At 55.7% G+C, this 18,853-nt stretch overlaps 1 protein-coding gene across 2 annotated transcripts in view; it reads left to right on the top strand.

Annotated features, from left to right (window-relative positions):
* ZBTB46 (zinc finger and BTB domain containing 46) overlaps positions 1–18,853 on the top strand; it is a 57,444-nt gene that overhangs the window by 14,974 nt on the left and 23,617 nt on the right. For both annotated transcript variants that reach the window (XM_040459941.1, XM_040459940.1), the window contains exons 2-3: positions 6,050–7,018; positions 17,341–17,625. In XM_040459941.1, the coding sequence (XP_040315875.1) occupies positions 6,082–7,018; positions 17,341–17,625 (1,222 nt within the window). In that variant the 5' untranslated portion in view covers positions 6,050–6,081. The remainder of the gene's footprint in view (positions 1–6,049; positions 7,019–17,340; positions 17,626–18,853) is intronic.

Genomic DNA, 18,853 nt, shown 5'->3' with positions numbered 1-18,853 from the left:
CGGTGGTTCCGAGGGGACGGTCGGGTTACCTGTCCACAGGTGTGTGTCTGTGGCCAGGTCTGTCTCCAGCAGGTGGTGTGCTCGGGCTGGGCGGGCAGGGGTGCCGCCGTCCCTGTCCTCGAGGAGAAGCCCTGTGGACACGTGCTCTCACCTCGGGGCTGTGTCCCGTCCGGACGCCATAGACCTGACTGGCCGTGTCGCCCAGGATGCTTCCACTTTTGGGGTCGCAGCAGCTCAGAGCAGGGGACAGCCACCCCCTGCTGTCGTCCGGCGGGCGGAACCCCTTGGGCACCTTACCGATGCTGAGAGGTTATCCATTTTGTAACGAAAATTCAGCTGTCTTCCTGTGGCTTCTCCGGGCCTGGGTATGCCCCACGTAGCCTTGATATTTTCGTAGTATTTCATGTACCCGTGATATTTCGTTTCGTTTCGTTTCGTAGCATTTTCAGGTGTCTTAGATTCCATTTCTTTTTAGTGGACATTTCTCCCTGATGAAAATGGTCTGGTTCTTCTGCTACATCGTACTGTCTGTGAAGTACATAGCTGATATTTAAGCTCCCCTAATGGAGTCAAAATTTATTGCACAGTTTCCTGTGCAAGTTGAAATTATCTTAGCGGTACAGACCCCGTGTGGTGGTCGTTGCCTCAGCGAAATGGAGTCTTCTGTTGCTTTCGTCGCTTTTCCCACTTCTTACGGAGCCCGTTTTGCTGGCGAGTAAAGAGACTTGTTGTTCGTCCAGGAAACCAGGGGGTGAAGCAGCTTCCTGACCGGCCACCGGCCACCGGGTCACCTGACCTGGTCACCTGAGCTGTCAATGCTCCCATCACGGCCGGGAACCGGGTACCGCTTTGCCTGGGCTTCAGACGTTAAACTGATGCCTCTTGTTTACACGATGGTTTCCCTTGACTTGAGGCACATTTCCGACCCTCTGTCCCTCCGCGTCTGTGTATCTGCGCCTGTAAAGCCGGGCGTGAGGGGTAGAGTCACACCTGGGCGGAATGTCTGTTCCCATAGCCTCTTCCCGTCCCACCTCAGACAGTCTGGGGTCGGGGGGGGGGGGGCAGCGCCCTGGCTTAGGGCCCACCTCAGGTGGCTCTGAGGTGCTCCAGACAGAGCGCCCGTGGTGTTGCCTGTGACCGCGGGAGCCCTCCCTGCGGCCCATTCTGGACATTCTTCGTGTTTCTTCTTTTTGGTGGCCAGTCCTCGTCGGGGACAGGGTCGGCCGCTGGGACCACAGACCCCACGGAAGGTGCGAGCAGCATGTTCACTTTTGCCTTTGGTGCTGCGCCCGTTGGGGCAGGGCTCGCACCCCCGGCGCTCTGAGGACCCGGCCATCTGAGGGAGACGCTCTTCCTGCCGGTCTTCCCGGCCAGGGAATGTGAAACGGGGCATTTATTTTTTTAATTGAATCTTACGGCCACTAAAACATAAAGGAGGGTAAAATTTAGAGTGTCAATTTCAACATTTCCATGAAAGCAGTGATGGTTTTTAGGTAAATATTAAAGGTTATCCTTGCACTTCTGAGAAAGCAAACAGAATTAAAAATACAAATTTTAAAACGTGTGCCAGATGAGTTAGAATGTATGTTCATGAGTCTGTGAGTCAAAATCAGCAAGAATACAGACCTTTACTCTTGTTTTTTAGAAAGTAAAACGAACCCCATGTTACATTCCCCTCCCGCTCCTCTCCCTGCCTTCCTAGATGCATCCCAGCTGGCAAATTTTGTGCTTCGCCAGTTACTTTCTCTAATAATGATAGGATGGCAGCCAGCGTGGTGCTCGGTGGTGTGGACCTTCCTGTAAGAGTTCGTCGACAGTAAGTCACGTGATCGTAATAACCAAAGGGCGAGTACGGTTGTTGTTTTCATTCTACAGATGAAGAATTTGAAGCACAGGGAGGTCGAACAACTTCCCCAGGCCACACAGCCAGCGCCGCCGGAGCCAGTGCTCCGGTCCGAGCGTGCCGACGCTGAATGGCGCACGCGCGTCTGGACTCACGAACAGAAAATGTCCGCTGAGCCTCCAGAACGAGTGGTGTTTTGTGCAAGCCCTCTCGTTAATTTCAGTAAACGTTGCCATTCGTAGCCTTTTGCAACGTGACGTCTTCATGAAATATTTTTGATTCTTATTCTTTGTGACATAGACCTACTGTGTTTAACCGCTGGGAGGCCTTGTGTTCTCCGCTTGTGGTACAATTGTGTGTTTCTCTCTACTGTCCATCTGTTTATTCCGGGGGAACATCTCTCAGCACCTATAGGTACAACCCGTATTTTGTGACGAAAATGTTAAGATCCACTCTCTTGGCGGATGCAGTTTTTAACCATTAGCAAAATTGAAGTCCAGCGCAGTGAGGACACGGTGTAATCCTAGTTTCAGGTGTACGATACCGTGATCCCACAATCCCATGCGTCGCCCTGTGTTCATCGTGTCAGGTGCCCTCCTTCATACCCACCGCCTGTTCCCCCATCCTCCCACCCACGTCCTCTCTGGCGACCATCAGTTTCTTCTCTAGCGTTAAGTCTCGTTCTTGGTGTGCATCAGTTTTGTTTCTTACATTCTACATACAAGTGAAATCATGGTATGTGCCATCCTCTGACTTATTTTGCCAGCATTATACTTGGCACCTCCATCTGTGTTGTTGCAAATGGCCAAGTTTCATTATTTTTGTGGCTGAGTAATATTCTATTATATATGTAAATACCACATCCTCCTTATCCGTTCATCACCTGATGGACACTTGGGCTCTTTCCATAGTTGAGCTGTTGTAAGTAATGCTGCTATAAACATCGGGGGCGGGGGGGGGGTGTATCCTTTCAAATAAGTGTTTTTGTATTCTTTGGGTAAATAGCCAGTAGTGCGACTCCTGGATCAGATGGTATTTCTATTTTTAGTCTTTTGAAGAAACTCCACACTGTCTTCCACTGGCTGCACCAGTCTGCATTTCCACCAACAGCGCACGAGGGTTCCTTTTTCTCCACACCATCCCCAACACCTGCTGTTTCTTGTGTTGTTGGTTTTAGCCATTCTGACAGGTGTGAGGTGATGTCTCATCATGGTTTTGATTTGTATTTCCCTGATGATGAGTGATGTTGAGCGTTTTTTCATGTGTCGGTTGGCCATCTGGATGTCTTCTTTGGAGAAGTGTCTATTCGTGTCTTCTGCCCGTTTTTAAATCGGGGTATTTTCTTTTTAGATATTGAGGTATTTAGGTATTGATGCTGTGGCTGATGTCAGAGACATTACCGCCTGTGCTCTCTTCCAGGATTTTTATACTCTCGTGTCTCCCATTTAGGTCTTTCATCCATTTTGAGTTTATTTTTGTGTCTGGTGTAAGAAAGTGGTCCGGGTTCATTCTTCTGCGTGTCGCTGTCCAGTGTTCCCAGCACCACTTGCTGAAGAGACTGTCTTTATTCCACTGGATATTCTTTGTTCCTTTGTTGAAGATTAGCTGACCCTATAGTTGCGGGTTAATTTCTGGGTTTTCTGTTCTGTTCTGTTGATCTACGTGTCTATTTTCGTGCCGGTACGTACTGCTTTGATGACTACAGCTTTGTAATTTAGCTTGAAGTCTGGAATTACGATACCTCCAGCTTTGCTTTTCTTTTTCAAGATTGCTTTGGCTTTTGGGGGTCTTTTGTGGTTCTGTACAAATTTTGGATTGTTTGTTCCAGGTCTGTGAAGAGTGCTGGTGGTATTTTGATAGGGAGTGCATGAAATCTGCGGACTGCTTTGGGTCGAACAGACATCTTAGCAGTGTTCTTCCAACCACGAGCATGGACCGTCTCTCCATTTCTTTGTGCCCTCTTCAGTTTTGTTCAGCAACGTTTTGTAGTTTTCGGAGTACAGGCCTTTCATCTCCTTGGTTAAGTTTATTCCTAGGTATCATATTATTTTTGGTGCAATTACAAATAGGATTTTTTAAAGTTTATTTATTTATTTTGAGAGAGAGAGAGAGCGTGTGAGCAGAGGGAAGGCAGAGAGAGAGAGGGAGGGAGAGAGAGAATCCCAAGCAGGCTCCGTGCTGTCAGCGCAGAGCCCGACATGGGGCTCGATCCCATGAACCATGAGGCTATGGCCTGAGCTGAAATCAAGAGTTGGACACTTTACCAACTGAACCACCCAGGTGCCCAGGATTGCTTTTTAAATGTCTCTTTCTTCTGCTTCATTATTGGTGCTTAGAAATGCAACGGTTTTCTGTACATTGACTTTGGATCCTGCGACCTTATTAAATTTGTTTGTTTTAGTAGTTTTTTGGTGGGGTCTTTAGGGCTTTCTGTATGTGGTATCATGTCATCTGTAAATAGTGAAAATGTCACTTCTTCCTTACCAATTTGGATGCCTTTTGTTTATTTTTCTTGTCTGATTGCTGAGGCTAGGCCTTCCAGGACTGTGTTGAATAACAGGAGTGAGAGTGGGCATCCTTGCCTTGCTCCTGACCTTAAGGGAGAAGCACTCAGTTTTCCCCCATTGAATATGATGTTGGCTGTGGATTTTTCATATCCGGCCTTTATCATGTTGACGTCTGTTCCCTCTAAACCTACTCGTTGAGAGTTTCTATCATGAGTACATGTTGTACTTTGTCAAATGTGTCCTATGTATCTGTCGAAATGATCGTATGGTTCTTATCCTTTCTCTTATTGATGTGATGCATCACATTGATTGATTTGTGACTATTGAACCACGCTGCAGCCCAGGAATGAGTCCCACATGATCGTGGTGAATGATTTTTTTTTTAATGCACTGTTGGATTCGATTTGCTAGGATTTTGTTGGGGATTTTTGCATCTGTCCATCGGAGATATTGGCCAGTAGGTCTCTTTTTTCTGTAATGGCTCTATCTGGTTTTGGTATTGGGGTAACGGATTTTAGAGATGACTTCAGGTGGTGTTTGGATACGTATTGTAATGACCAAAGGAAGGTGGGTGTGTGGTGACAGCTCTGAGTCAATAAAGAAGCATTGGAGGTGGACCCAGCTGAGTCCTGGGGAAGCAGCCCTCACGGGAAAGAGGTCAGTGACCCTACACTTGGCCAGCTTAGTTCTCTGCCATTAAACACACGTTGGCATCTTTGGTGAGAGTTCCTGCTTGACTAACCAGCTGGAAAATGGAGTATTTAAGTGGGAAGATCAGTCTCTAACTACCTTGTCTTTCTCAGGGAGTGTTATGGGGTGAATGTGTCTCAGACCATGACCTAATTTGGATATAATTAGTTAAGATGACGAAGTAGGGTGTCCAATATTACTGGTGTCCTTGTAAGAAGGGGACACTGGGACACAGGCTTCCAGGGAGAAGGTGGGTGAACGTGAGAGCAGAAACTGGTGATTCTTCTCCGGCCGAGGACTGCCAGCCATGAGCAGAAGCGGGGAGACGCCTGGAGACTTCCTCGCCCGGGGCCTTCGAGGGCCTCCAGGCTGCGTGAGAATCTGGTTCTCTCACAGCCCCTGGCCTGGGGCACGGGGTTCTGGCCGTCCTGGGAAGGTGATGCCGGCAGAAGAGGAAAGGAGAACATGGCAGACGTACCAGGAGGGCGCCGACCAGAGGGCTTTCCGTCGGGAGCCGCTGGCGCCTCTGGGCGCTCGGGCCCTGCAGGCCTCCTCCCTCGAGCTGGTTTGAGCTGGAGTTTTGGAGGCTGCAATGTCTGCTTCCGGGCCCTTCTGCTGTGTGGGCGTCGCTTGTGTAGGAGGCCTTGTTTCGTCTTTAAAGATACGTCCTCGAGGGTGAGGGTGAATCTCCCTTGGGTTATGTCACCGGCATTTTACGTTTGAGTGGGAACCTCGCTTCGGCCGCCGACGGGCATTTGCCTTCTTTGTGGACCGTTTGCTGTCTGTTGCGAGAAGCAGCCAGTGCATGTGGGGTTCCGTTCAGGACTACGTGTCCGTTGTGGTCAGCCTGGAACCCAGAGCCCTGCTCGGGTGCGTCCCGCCCAGTGGCCGCTCGGCCAGACAACTGCCGTCTCTTCCGCCCGCGCACAGCGGCGCGGCACTGTGCCTGACTTCCGCGGGCGTGTTTCTGCCGGCCACCTGGGTAACTGTCCCGTTCTTGCCCCCACAGAGTCCGTAGAGGAGCAACAGCAAGGCTTCCAGATGAACAACCGAAAGGAAGACATGGAGATTGCGTCCCACTACCGGCACCTGCTGCGGGAACTGAACGAGCAGCGGCAGCACGGCGTCCTGTGCGATGTGTGCGTCGTGGTCGAGGGCAAGGTCTTCAAGGCGCACAAGAACGTCCTGCTCGGCAGCAGCCGCTACTTTAAGACGCTGTACTGCCAGGTGCAGAAGACGTCCGAGCAGGCCACGGTCACGCACCTGGACATCGTCACGGCGCAGGGCTTCAAGGCCATCATCGACTTCATGTACTCTGCCCACCTGGCCCTCACCAGCAGGAACGTCATCGAGGTGATGTCCGCCGCCAGCTTCCTGCAGATGACGGACATCGTGCAGGCCTGCCACGACTTCATCAAGGCCGCGCTGGACATCAGCATCAAGCCCGACGCCTCGGATGAGCTCTCCGAGTTCGAAATCAGTGGCCCTCCTGGCAGCAGCACGGACGCCCTCATCTCGGCCGTGATGGCGGGAAGGAGCATCTCCCCGTGGCTGGCCCGGCGCACCAGCCCCGCCAATTCTTCCGGAGACTCGGCCATCGCCAGCTGCCACGAAGGGGGCAGCAGCTACGGGAAGGAGGACCAGGAGCCCAAGGCTGACGGCCCCGACGACATTTCTTCGCAGCCGCTGTGGCCCGGGGACGTGGGCTACGGGTCTCTGCGCGTCAAGGAAGAGCAGATCTCCCCGTCTCATTACGGAGGGAGTGAGCTCCCTTCCTCCAGGGACGCGGTGATACAGAACTCTTTCTCGGAGCAGGCTGGCGGGGACGGCTGGCAGCCCACGGGTCGCAGGAAGAACCGGAAAAACAAAGAGACGGTCCGGCACATCACACAGCAGGCGGAGGGCGATAGCCGGGCCGGCTCCCCCGTGGCCCCTTTCCTTTCGACGTCCGGGTGGCCGTTCGGTGGCCGCGACTCAAGTAAGCCTTTTGTTTTCGTGGGCGGGGCTCGGACGCTGGCGGCCCAGACGCGTTGCTTGTGCTGCAGGGGAACCAGTGTGGGCCAGCCTCACACCGGGGCCTCCCACGGGCCGCCTCCTTTTGCAGCAAATTATGTGAGTGCAGGGAGTGTGACTCCGGGTGCCCCCGTGTCCCTGGTGCACAGAGGCCACTTGATGACGTAGGGCTTCTCTGTCGCCGAGGGGTCAGTAGCTGGAAAAGTGGGTGACGTCTGGTGCGGGGGCAGTTTGAGGGTCTGTGTTCCTTTATCCAGGGAGTGTTTCGTCAACACTGCTTAGGAGAACTTAATTTTAAAAGGTTGAAACGTGAAAATGCTAAGCGGTGCAAAAGCGCATCAGGTGAGGTGACGTGAAGGTGGGTTGGGACCCCACCCCACACCTCAGACCCTCACGGTCCCGTGGCCTCAGCTCTGCGTTTTCTGTCCCCACACCGGGGTCTTGGTCACTGTTGTGAGTGTTGGACAGGCCGTCACACGCACCTGTTTTATCCCTGGTAAAAAGCTTGTCTTCGGCTGGGGGACTTGAAGACTTCCGCCTGAAAAGCCCCCCTCGCAAGGAGGGATGTTTCCTTGTTTCCAGTAAGTGTGGGTCCAGTGGTTCAAAGTAATACATGTTTTTTCTCGCAGCCGCTGGATGTTGCTGTGCTACGCGGGGAGGGGGCGCTGAGCACGCATCAGACCCTGTGCGTCAGGTTCAAGGTGGCTCTAAGCTCAGCTTTGCGGAAGCTGGTCCTCGCACCCTGGATGGTAGTTTTGTGTCTGTCTCCCAGACAGTGGATGACACGTTAAGTGTTTGTTGAAACACCAGACGCCGTCCTGGTCCTGGGCGCGTAACGGCTGCTGTTACGTGTAAGCGCCCTTCCAAGTGGCGGACTGGGGGGCAGGCTCCCTCCACCCCCAGCCCAGCCCCGGGTGCACTGGGGTCCAGAGGCTGAGGAAGGGTCTTCGTGGGAACAGAGTTGGTCCAGAGCAGGATAGAAGCTTCTTAGCAAGTTCTCGTCCAGGGGAGGCCCCTCTGGGAAGGTCACAAATCACCTGCAACACGAGAACGGACAGGCGTGAAGGCAGCAAGCTAGGGTCATAGCCCCGGAAAGTGTCACAGTTGCCAAGCATCCTGTGCTTGGGGGCAGGAAGGAAGCTTCCCAGGCAGGGCCGGCTCTCCATGCGTTAGCTTTTATTATCATGGTGAGATATACGTGCCGTAACCTCTACTGTTTTAACCATTTCTGAGTCTATAATTTATTGGGATTAAATACGTTCACACTGTTATGGCAACCATCATTACCATTTATTGACCAGACCGAGACTCTGTACCCGTTGAACGGAGCCTCCCCGAGACACGCTGTCACCTGTGTTGTCACTCTCTGTCACTGTGTGTTCCCAGCCCAAAGCACAGGGCCAGACCCCTGATGCTCACTTCAGGTTGGTCGAAACACAGCCTTTCGACCTCGGGCTGGATGGCTCACTGCCGCGGGGGTGTCCCGGGCGCCCTAGGGCAGCAGCAGCGCTGACCTCCGTCCACTAGATCCAGTAGCCACCCACCCCTAGTCTGGCGACAGCAGAAGTGTGTCTGGACGTTGTAAAGGTCCCTGATGGGCAGCACCCCAGAACTGCTGGAGGTTCACTGGAGAAGAAGGTTAAGTGTCTGAGCTGCTCGAAGAGCCGTCTCCCTGCTGGCTGTCTGTGGGGAGAGGACACTCCGTGTGCTCCAAACTGTTCATAACCTCTCACCGGCTCTGACCGAAATCTGAGGAGCAGTCTGTGGCACATGACCTAAGGACAGCTGCGTCGTGTCGAGCCTTCTGGGCCAGTCGGTGCCGCAGTCCCGTCCCGGCGAGTCCCGTCCTGGGTGTCGAGGGCCGCCCAGCAGGCTGTGACGCCGGGGGGCCTTGAGGTTGAGGGCCCATCAGCGCAGTAAGGAATGTGCTCTCCTCAGGCCTGTAGGTTTGAGGCTTTGAGTGCAGTAGTCAAGCAGAAGGTGTTTTTAGATTCCAACAAGTGACTTCGACCGTGTACTTTTGTTAATGTCTTAAATCCCCTGGGTTTCCAAGGCAACCGTGAACAGCTTCTGTTAGATTATTCTGAGCTGCTGAGGCAGGGATGTGGGGTTGGAGGCTCGCATAGGGTGGTTTCTGCCCTTGGTGGTGGTGGTGGTTTATCCCTCCATCCTGGCCCTGGGGCTGGGCTTGGAAGCTCAAATTGTGATTCCCAGTGGGGGCCGGTTTGTTTCCACTGAAGATTCCTTACCTCTTAGGGAAGAATGCCTTTAAATTCTCCTACTTGCAGGAGCAAAGGCCCTGTTCCAGAAGAACTGTCAGGTGGTTTTTGCACATCCCTCAGAGGCTCGGATGCTCGGCTTTGCCGCCAGGCCCGCCTGTGTCCCCGGCTTGGCTTTGGTGATTCCGAGGCCTCTTGGCGTTGGAGAGTGATTTTTTCCAAAAGGGCCAAGAGCATGTGAACCTAGTGGCCTCCGAGGTGTCGTTGGAATTCGCTCGTACGGTCACTTGTGTGGCAGCTCGGGGGAAGTGGTGTCCACACGCGCAGGTAGGTTGCACGTACTCGGCCGCGTCCTCCTCGGGTCCCGGCCTCCCCCCTCGCGTGTGACCCCACGGTGGCCACAGACCCCCAGGAGGCGATCTGTAGCCGCTGGTTCACAAGCGGGAATGGGAAGGGCCCAGGCGCTCGTCCTAACGTCCCACACACGGCCTAAAAAGTTCCACCAAAAAAGAGAGTTCTGGAGCCAGGATAAAATGGGTCTGTTTTGTAAAGTAAATGTTTCTGCCTGAACTTCTGTAAAGTTGGATCTTGACATAGTGGGATCTTGAAGAACACGTTTGGGTGGGTGAAGGTGGTCTCTGTAGGCTCCCAGCCGACCCCTCCTGCCCTTGCAGCATTTCCTGGGCAGGGAGGGGGCAGGTGCACCACCTGTCAGGCCGAGGTCGTCATGGGGGCTGAAGTGGGGGCACCAGATGGGAGGGGAGACATCCCCCACTGCCCGTCCTCAAGTACGTGAGGGTGCAGGGGGGCTTGTTCGAGAAGCGGTGACCCTTTCGAGTTTGTCTGAGTTTCCCTGCATGTCGGGTCGTGACCCGCCTGCAGGCGTGAAGGGTGAACGGAGCGCCGGGCGCCCTGATCCTCCGGTCAGTCTGTCCACTTCCGCGACAGGTGCCCTTTCCGCTGCCGACAGTCCAGCATCCGGCTCAGTGTGGTGTTTGTGACTTTTGGGTAGAAGAGCCTGAATGCAAAGCGGCAGCACGTCTCTGGGACTTTGGCTCCCGGACGGGTGGGCCCGTTCCCGAGACCCTGTCACCCCTGCCCTTCACCCCTTCCTCAAGAGGTGGAGCCCATTGTAGCTGCCGCCCGAAGTTTCCCCTTCCGACAGGAGCAGGACCGTGTGGAGCCGGTGCCCGCCGGCCCTTTGCTGTCTGGCTGGTGGCAGGTGGCGCCCTCGTGGTTGCGGTGTTGGGCGAGAGCGCGAACCCTGGCGGCCGTGCCAGGAGGTGGCGGGAAATGCTGGCGACTCAGAGCGGGCCGAACGGTGGCAGGAGCCAGCTGCCTGCGCCGTGCGGTCTTCTGGGAAGGGGCCCCGCGGGTGGAGGAGCCTGGGGGTCGTGTCCTGTGACCTTTGGCTCATCAACGCCCAAGGCCATGATTTTGAATCACTGTCCTGATTCAAGACCCTTATGAACTCGGCTCTGCTGAGCTGCTGGTGTAGCTCAAATGCAGGTGCTCCCTTTGCATCTGGATTTTCTAGAATACCGCATTCGTGAAGGATGAGTCCTTGAAGGGCTCTCACGGGCATCAGGCTCAGCCTGGTGCCTGAGGGAGCTGGGAGGACGTCCCACCTGGAGCCACCGGGCGGACGAGCCGTAGCGTGTCCCGGGCTGCTGCAGGTCAAGGCAGACCACGTCGTGAGGCCGTGGCAGGCTGGAGCCAGAGGAGAAGGTGCTTCTGGAAGCCCCAGGAGTCGGGCAGCACTCCAGGCTCAGGCGACACAGGGAGCCCAGCAAAGGCTCGCACTCAGGATCCCCGAAGTGCGGCCCACGAGGGAGGGGGATCTCAGTGGAACGTGCCTGAGTTGGTGCGATTGCCATTTTGCTAGGCAGCCAGGGAATGTGTTTTTGCACGGCCCGTGAGCACCTCGTTGTGCTCTAGGGTTGTGCGGAAAGGAGCCTGTCCCCTCTCCGAGTGCAGGGGGCCGCCCCCAGCAGCTTGCCGGAGCTCAGGCTCTCATGCCTGTCCCATCCGCAGGGAGCCTCCGCTGCTCTGTGGTCGGTTCGCAGACGTGTAGCCGTCTCACTGGATCCTGTCTCGATTTGAACTTGAGGGTGTTTCCACCGCATGAACGCGCACTGCCCACTCCCGTGCCGATGTGGATGGCTCCGGCTGCCTCTGGTTTGGGCTGTGACAGTCACTGCTGCCACACCTTCCAGCGCTTCTGGACGTGCTTCTCCTGCTGTATTCTGGAGGTGCTTCTCGGGGGTGCGGGGGTTTCCTACAGCTGCCGCGAGAAGTTACCGTGTGCCCCGTGGCCTCACTATCTTCCAGCTCTCAGAAGTCGGGGGTGGGGTGGCAGGCCTCCTGCGTTCCTTCTAGAGTCTCAGGGGAGGACATTTCCTGGCCTTCTCCAGCTTCTAGAGGCCCTGTCTTCCTTGAGTCCCCCCACCCCACCCCCCGCCTCCCTCTTCCCCTTAGAAGGACCCTTGTGTTGACACGGACCCACCCGGATAATCTGGGACAGTCGTCCACCTCAGGGCCCCTAACTCCATCCTTCGTGCCGCATGAGGTCGCCCACTCACAGGCCCTGGAGATGGGGACCTGGACGTCTAAGGACCGCGATCAGCCTACCCCATGGCGCATACGTGTCATTAGCAAGGTTTTGTGGTGAAGATTGCCATTCTTCTTTTCTGTTCCTTGAAGCATGATATGCATGCAGTAAACTGCACAGATTTCGAGTGAACAATTTCGGGTTGAACAATTTCTTGTTTCTCTCTTTAACATTTTATTGGGGAAACATTTATTCTTAGAGAAAAGGTTAAAAAAAAAAAGAAAGAAAACGAGCACGTCTACCAGCCAGATTCTTCACTTAATGTTTTGCTACATTTGCTTTATTGTATGTTTATTCACCTAATCGTCCAAAAACACATCTTATTTTTTGGTGCCTTTCAAACTACCTGGCAGATCAGTATATTTCATTCCAGAGCACGGCAAGTTTTTCATTGGGGTTCGGTCCGTGTGCACACTCCCACGCCCTGCACACACCAGGCCCGCCGCACCCCTTGACCAGTCTAGACAAATGCGTGCGCCTGAGCCCCCTCGGAGCAGAGTGTCCCCTCCGCCTCCGGCCATCGGTCCCTGCCCCAGCCCCGCGGCCCCTAACCTGACTTTTTCTGCCGTGGGTCGACCAAGCCTGTCCGGCGCTTTGTCTGGACGAAACCTCGTGACCCACGAGCCACATCACGGAGTACGTGCTCCCCACTCACACCTGCATGGCTGTGCCTCGTGTCCCAGCCTCTTGTCTGGGCCGGCCACCTGCCAGCCACCTGGCACCTGGGCAGTAGCCAGGTTTTGCCGTTGTGAGTAAGACTCCCGCGAACACTTTCAGCAAAAGCCTGTTTTGTGGACGTGTTTTCATTTCTCTCGAGCAAATACCTCGGAGTGCAGTGGCTGGGTCTCGGAGGACAGGTGACTTTAGCTTTATAAGAAGTTGCCAGACTTTTTCCTGAGCGTCCACACCCCCCACATCCTCCATAGCTTGGCGTGTGGTCTTTTTTTTATTTTTTTCAGTTTATTTATTTATTTTGAGAGAGAGAGCGCGAGAGAGCATGAGCAGGGGAGGGGCAGAGAGAGAGGGAGGGAGAGAGAATCCCAAGCAGGCTCTGTGCCGTCAACGCAGAGCCCGACGCGGGTCTTGAACTCACAAACCGTGAGATGGTGACCTGCTGAAACCGAGAGCCCATGCTTACCTGACTGAGCCCCCAGGCGCCCCATGTGTTGTCTTTTTAATTGTAAGTGCCCTGGGCGGTGAGTTGGATGAGTTTTGACAACCGCGGCCACCTCTGCCATCTGGATAGAGAACACTTTCACTGCCGGGAAGGACCCTCCTGCCCTTTCCACTCCCCCCCCCCCCCCCCGGACACGGACAGGACCCGCAGACCTCCCCCGCCACAGCCGCCACCAAGGACCCCGGGGTGCTGCCCTCCCCGATCTTTGGTAGCGGGCAATCTGCCCGCGCGTCTGGGATTTCCACTTGCCTGTGAGGTTTTTGCCGTTGCCATGGGTGTCAGGGGTCATCTTGTATTTCCAGAACTAGAATTGGTGTTCTGTTCCCCGGCTGTCGCCCCCGTCCTGCTGGTGGACGTTCCTTTGTAAACTTGCAGCGTTCTGGAGCGAGTGGCGTGGCTTCTCCTCCCTCCCCTTGGCGGCTCCCTCGTGGGCCACGTGGTTGCTCTTGTCTCCCTGTTTATCAGTCACTCGCGTGGCTTTCGTTGCGAGGGTCCCACCAGGCTGGCTTGTGCCGTCAGGTTTGAGGCTTTGGCTGTGGGGGAGCCCCGCTTGGACCTGCCCCCGGCGCTCTGTCTGCTTTGCCCGAGTGTCTGCTCGAGTCTTGAGGGCCTTCTCATCGCAGCTGAGCGTCCTTGCTGTGTTCTGGGCGCAAGGCCCTCACCAGGCGTGTGCTCTGCAGACATTCCCGGTCTTTGTTTCATGTTTTCATTTAACGTTGTTTTGGAGGAGCACGCGTTTCACATTCTGATGAAGCCCGAATTGCGAACTTTTTCTTTAACGGCGCATACTCCTTGGGTCCTATCGCAGACATCTCTGCTGAGCCCTGTGTGCTTCTCCTGGAAGCTTGACAGATTTCGTTGTGACGCTCCGGTCTATGGTTCGGATTGATTTTCGTATGTAGGTGCCTCGTTCCGATACTGTTTGCCAGAAGCTGGTCTTTTACCCACTGAATTACCCTGCTGACAGAGCGAGGAGGTAAATTCTAGATGAAGTGCACACTTAATCTTTCTGAGCTGGATTGTACCCTATTCGGGTGTGATTTGGGCTGTGACCAGCTGCTGGGGGGGGACAGTGCCCTGGCGGTGCTGGCTGTCCATCCCACTGGTGGTGTTGGCACAGGGCACACACTGGGTGCCCGTTTGGTGGGCGAGATAGGGCTGTGACATCTACACCAACACTGTCAAACGCACCTTGTGACCATTTTGGGGAATTGTGAAGAGTGGAGGTTTGGGGAGACGTTCGAAACCGGGTGCTGGCTCTTGACCAGACCGTGCCCCCCAAGACACCCTGGTTGTGAGGTCAGCGCCCCTCACCCTCCCGACCCTCCTGCCTCCACGACAGCCGTGTCCCCCCAGACTCTAGGCCTCGCGTGGCTGGAACCCACTCTTTCCTCCTCCGAATCTGCTCATACCCCACTTTGCAACTAACACTGCCTGATCTAGTTTGATCGTTTAAACATTCTGCTTATTTTCATCATAATCTCTTTTCTGCTTTTAGCTAAAGATTGTGATCTAAATTTTCAAGTATTAAGATGTATCATTTGTAGAAGAGAAAAAAAACATTGTATTTCCCTCTAGAATAAAACCTTTACATGTAACATGTAGCCCTTACAATTAAATGTTGGTATTTTTAATCCTGTTTGCTCCATTTATTAAAAAGAGGTCAGTGGGGTGCCTGGGTGGCCCAGTCAGCTGAGCATCCGACTTCGGCTCAGGTCATGATCTCGCGGTCCAGTGGGTTCGGGCCCCGCATCGGGCTCTGTGCTGGTAGCTCGGAGCCTGGAGCCTGCTCTGGATTCTGTGTCTCCCTCACTCTCTGCCCCTCCCCCACTCATACTCTGTCTCAAAATAAACATAATAAAAAAAAATTTTTTTAAAGTTGCCCCAAAACTCAAGATGATGAAAACTATCACTTTTTATCAAAAAGATTCACCTTGTTGGGGCGCCTGGGTGGCTCAGTTAAGCACTGGACTCTGGATTTTGGCTCAGGTCATGATCTCACAGTCGTGAGACCCAGCCTGAGTCAGGCTCTGCACAGATAGGCTCTCTGCCCCTCCCCCCACTCACACATGTGCACGCGCGCGCGCTCTCTCTCCCTCTCTCTCTCAAAAAAACAAAAACAAAAAAAAAAAAAAACAACTCAGGGGCTCCTGGGTGACTTGATTAAGCGTCTAACTTCAGCTCAGGTCATGGTCCTGCAGTTTGTGGGTTCAAGCCCCGCGTCGGGCTCTGTGCTGACTACCCGGAGCCTGGATCCTGCTTCGGATTCTGTGTCTCCCTCTCTCTGTGCCCCTCCCCCGCTCAAGCTCTGTCTCAAAAATGAATAAACATTAGAAAAGATAATAAAAGAGGTTGGCATCAGGAAGTTAGCCTGCGTGCCTTTCTGTCGCTCATGCAGCTGGCGTGTGGTCACTTCTCTCTGCCACACACGTGTGACGTGTCTGCCGGGAGCCACGTGTCACATTGACGCCGTGTCCTGGGGACAGGGTCTTCCTGGAAACAGAGCTGTTGTCAGTGTTCTGTCCAGAGGCAGCATAGCTTGTGTGCCACCCACACGTGCGCGTGTGAGCGACTGCGTCTGTCTGTGCATTCGGGGGGGTGTGAGTGAGCGCGTGTGCACACAAGCGTGTGACGGTCCCAGATGAGGGAAGACCCTATGTTACTAACCTACAAGTGAATCTTGGGAACTCAGTCTGCTTTTCAGACTGAGGTTGGACGCTTGGTGCGCTCGCCAGCTTCTCCTAAACAACGTAGCCTGAGTCCAAGGTTCAGGCGGCCTCCGTCTCACGTTCCAGCCTCCTGGACGTGGCGTTTATTCCAGAACCTCCCTGCACAGACGAGCCGTAGCCCCGGGGTGGGGGCGTCCTTGCCAGGCCCGGGACGCGCAGGGTGGGCCCTGTGAGGGGCGCAGAGGGCTGCTTGAACATCTGTCCTTGAGGCTCCTGGTGGAACTCACCGGGGCTCAGGAGGGTCATCGGCCTGCACGCACCGCCTTGGCTTTCCGGGTCTGCGACCGGGACAGCGTGTGTCAGTGCCTCGTGCCTTTCTGCGGCTGGGCAGTAGTCCCCCCGTGAGGATGGGCCGTCTCGTCCGTCCGTCAGCCGCTGCTGGATGCGGGCCGTTTCCTCTTTCTGACTGTTGTGACCCATGTCACTGTGAGTGTGCACGTGGGTCCCCACTGCTCCGGGCACCGGCTCCTCCGAGGGGCGTCAGGCTCTCCCCCAGCGGCCGCGCCATGGGACGATCGCAGGGGAGAAGGCTCCGGTTCCCGCACGTCCTTCTCAGCCCTCGTCACCGTCTGACACTTGGGGTGCAGTGGCCTGGCGGTGTGGCTCGGGTGCGTTTCCCTGAGGACTGAGGGTGTCGGATGCTGCTCACCGGTCATTTCTGGATCTTCTTTGGAGGAGTACCTACTCAGGTCCTTTGCCCACTTTAGAATCGGGTTGTCTCCTTATTGAGTTGGAAGCGTCGGTAACTCTTCTGAACAGGATCTCGAGTCGGATCTGTGATCTGCAAACGTTCTCACGGCTTGTCGTCTTTCTTCCTTTCCTTTTTTCAAAAGAAAATTTAAAGTTTATTGTGGGGGTGGGGGACGTGGGGGACGGAGAGTGTCAAGCAGACTCCGAGCGGCCAGCGCGGAGCCCGACACGGGACCTCGAGATGATGATCTGAGCTGGAATCGAGTCAGACACTCAGCCGACTCAGCCCCCAGGTGCACCCCCTTTTTAAGCCTCTAAGCGGACTCCACACCCGCCCTGGGGCTTGAACTCAGGACCCCGAGATCGAGTGTGGCTTGCTGCTCCGACGGAGCCAGCCGGGAGCCCCATCTCGCTTCTCCGTAGCCTCCTCTGAGACGTCGGAGGTGTTAGTTTTGCCAGAGCCCGATGTGTCCGTCTGTTGCTGGCACTCGTGGTGTCGTATCCCGGAGCCCATCGCCAAAGCTGAGACCCTGGAGGTTTTCCGAGAGCCTGTGCTCGTGGCTCTTCGGTCCTGGACCCCTGCTCCGTGTCGCCTCTTCTCTGAGAGGTGAAAACACTGCAGCAACGTGACAGCCCCTGTCCCGTGTCCCCCACCGTGCTGAGTGGAGCTCCCGCCTGAGGCCGCGGCCTCGCCGCCGTCCCGGGGCAGGCGAGGGGCCTCCGCCAGCAGGACGGGGGTGGGCTTGGCAAAAGCAGCTGGGTGCTCAGACAGCCCACCACCCTGGCTTCTCCTAAACGTGCCTGTTTCCGATTGGAGAGTCTTAAATGACCTGCGTGTCCTCTGTGTGTTTGCTCCCCCAGGCGCGGACCTGACTGTCGCCGAAGCCAGCAGCTCTGACAGCCGCGGGGAGAGGGCTGAGCTGTACAGCCACGTGGACGAGGGTCTCCTGGGAGGAGAGGCCAGCTACCTGGGCCCGCCCCTCACCCCCGAGAAGGACGAGGCACTGCAGCAGGCCGCCGCGGTGGCCAACCTGCGGGCGGCACTCATGAGTAAGAACAGCCTGCTGTCCCTCAAGGCGGACGTGCTCGGGGACGACAGCTCCCTGCTGCTGGAGTACCTGCCCAAGGGCACCCACTCTCTGTCCCGTAAGTGCGTGGCCGAGTGCAGAGGTGGTGCGGGAGGGATGCGCACCGCACAGTCGGGGCCCCCCGCCGGGGGGGGGGTCACCGCTCTGGCCTGGCGTCACGTGGTGGAGAAGGTGGTTGATGGGCGGTTGTCAGGGCAACAGCAAGTACTTGTTCGAAGGCTTCAGGCCGAAATCACTGAGCTGCTGGCATCTGAGCCAAAACCCACATCAGGCTTACAAGTGTGCCCTGGGCGCCCCGAGCGCGCCGTCTGCGAGGTGGGACCCGCAGGGGGCCTTCGTGCGAAGGGACAGACTCGGGCTCCCTCTGCTGGCCCTGGTCCCACCTCAGAGTGCCCGTCGTCCGCAGGGGAGAGATGCGCGCAGATCCTTGCTTTGTCTCCGCTAGATGATGCTGGTCACACGTGGTCACACGTGAGCGTTTAAAGGCCTAGGGCGCCCACTCCGTAAATGTCTCCGGCCGAACTCCAGTTGTCCCGAAGCAAATGACAGACCAGCCTGAGAAGCAGCTAAAGGGGCAGCAGAGCCGTGGGCCCCCGGGACGTCCTTCTCCCAACCAGACTCGAGGGCGTTTGGCTTTTACGTGTAACCGGCCATGAGCCACGCACGCTCTGGGTGCCAGCCCGAGAGCGAGCCACACACGCTCTGAAGATCCGTTCTGGGGGCGCTCGGGGACCGTGGCGGCCACCCAGTGCCCTGGAGGAGGCAGCCACACTGTCTCTGGCCGTCCTGGGATTAGCGCACAGTGTGTGGTTAGTGCCCCCCGTGGGTGCCGGAGGGGACAAGGCCCGGGGGGCTCCCCCCACAGCGGAAGGCGCTGAGTGTAGCAGGGGTGCAGGGGCCTGCGGCGCGAGCGTGCGGGGCACGAGAGACGGCCCGCGTGGACGCAGCGGTCTCCCGAGCGCCCCTGCAGGAAGTAGGTCCATCATCTGTGTTCGGGGTTTGGGAAGGGCAACCTGTTTTCATGTTCAATGTAAAAAAACAGTATTTTTACAACTCTGTTTTCGTGAGCGCTGAAATTTCCTAAGATTTTGTGTTGGAGTGATGAAAATCACTATGGCTAATAAAGACTAAAAGTGGGAACGATGTTTCTGTTCACTTTATTTCCCTGGACTTAAGGAGCCGTTGCCATATCCCGAGCAGCCTGGGTGCCGTGGTCGGTTCACGGGACTTGGCTGTGAAGTCAGACCCAAAGCCGAGTACCTCGCTGCCGGGCCGCCTGGCTTTGG

Source organism: Herpailurus yagouaroundi, unplaced genomic scaffold, assembly GCF_014898765.1.
Source record: "Herpailurus yagouaroundi ecotype Mexico unplaced genomic scaffold, PumYag 246, whole genome shotgun sequence".
NCBI lineage: Eukaryota > Metazoa > Chordata > Mammalia > Carnivora > Felidae > Herpailurus > Herpailurus yagouaroundi.
The sequence above is the reverse complement of the archived record's forward strand: the minus strand, read 5'-3'. Positions and strand labels throughout refer to the sequence as shown.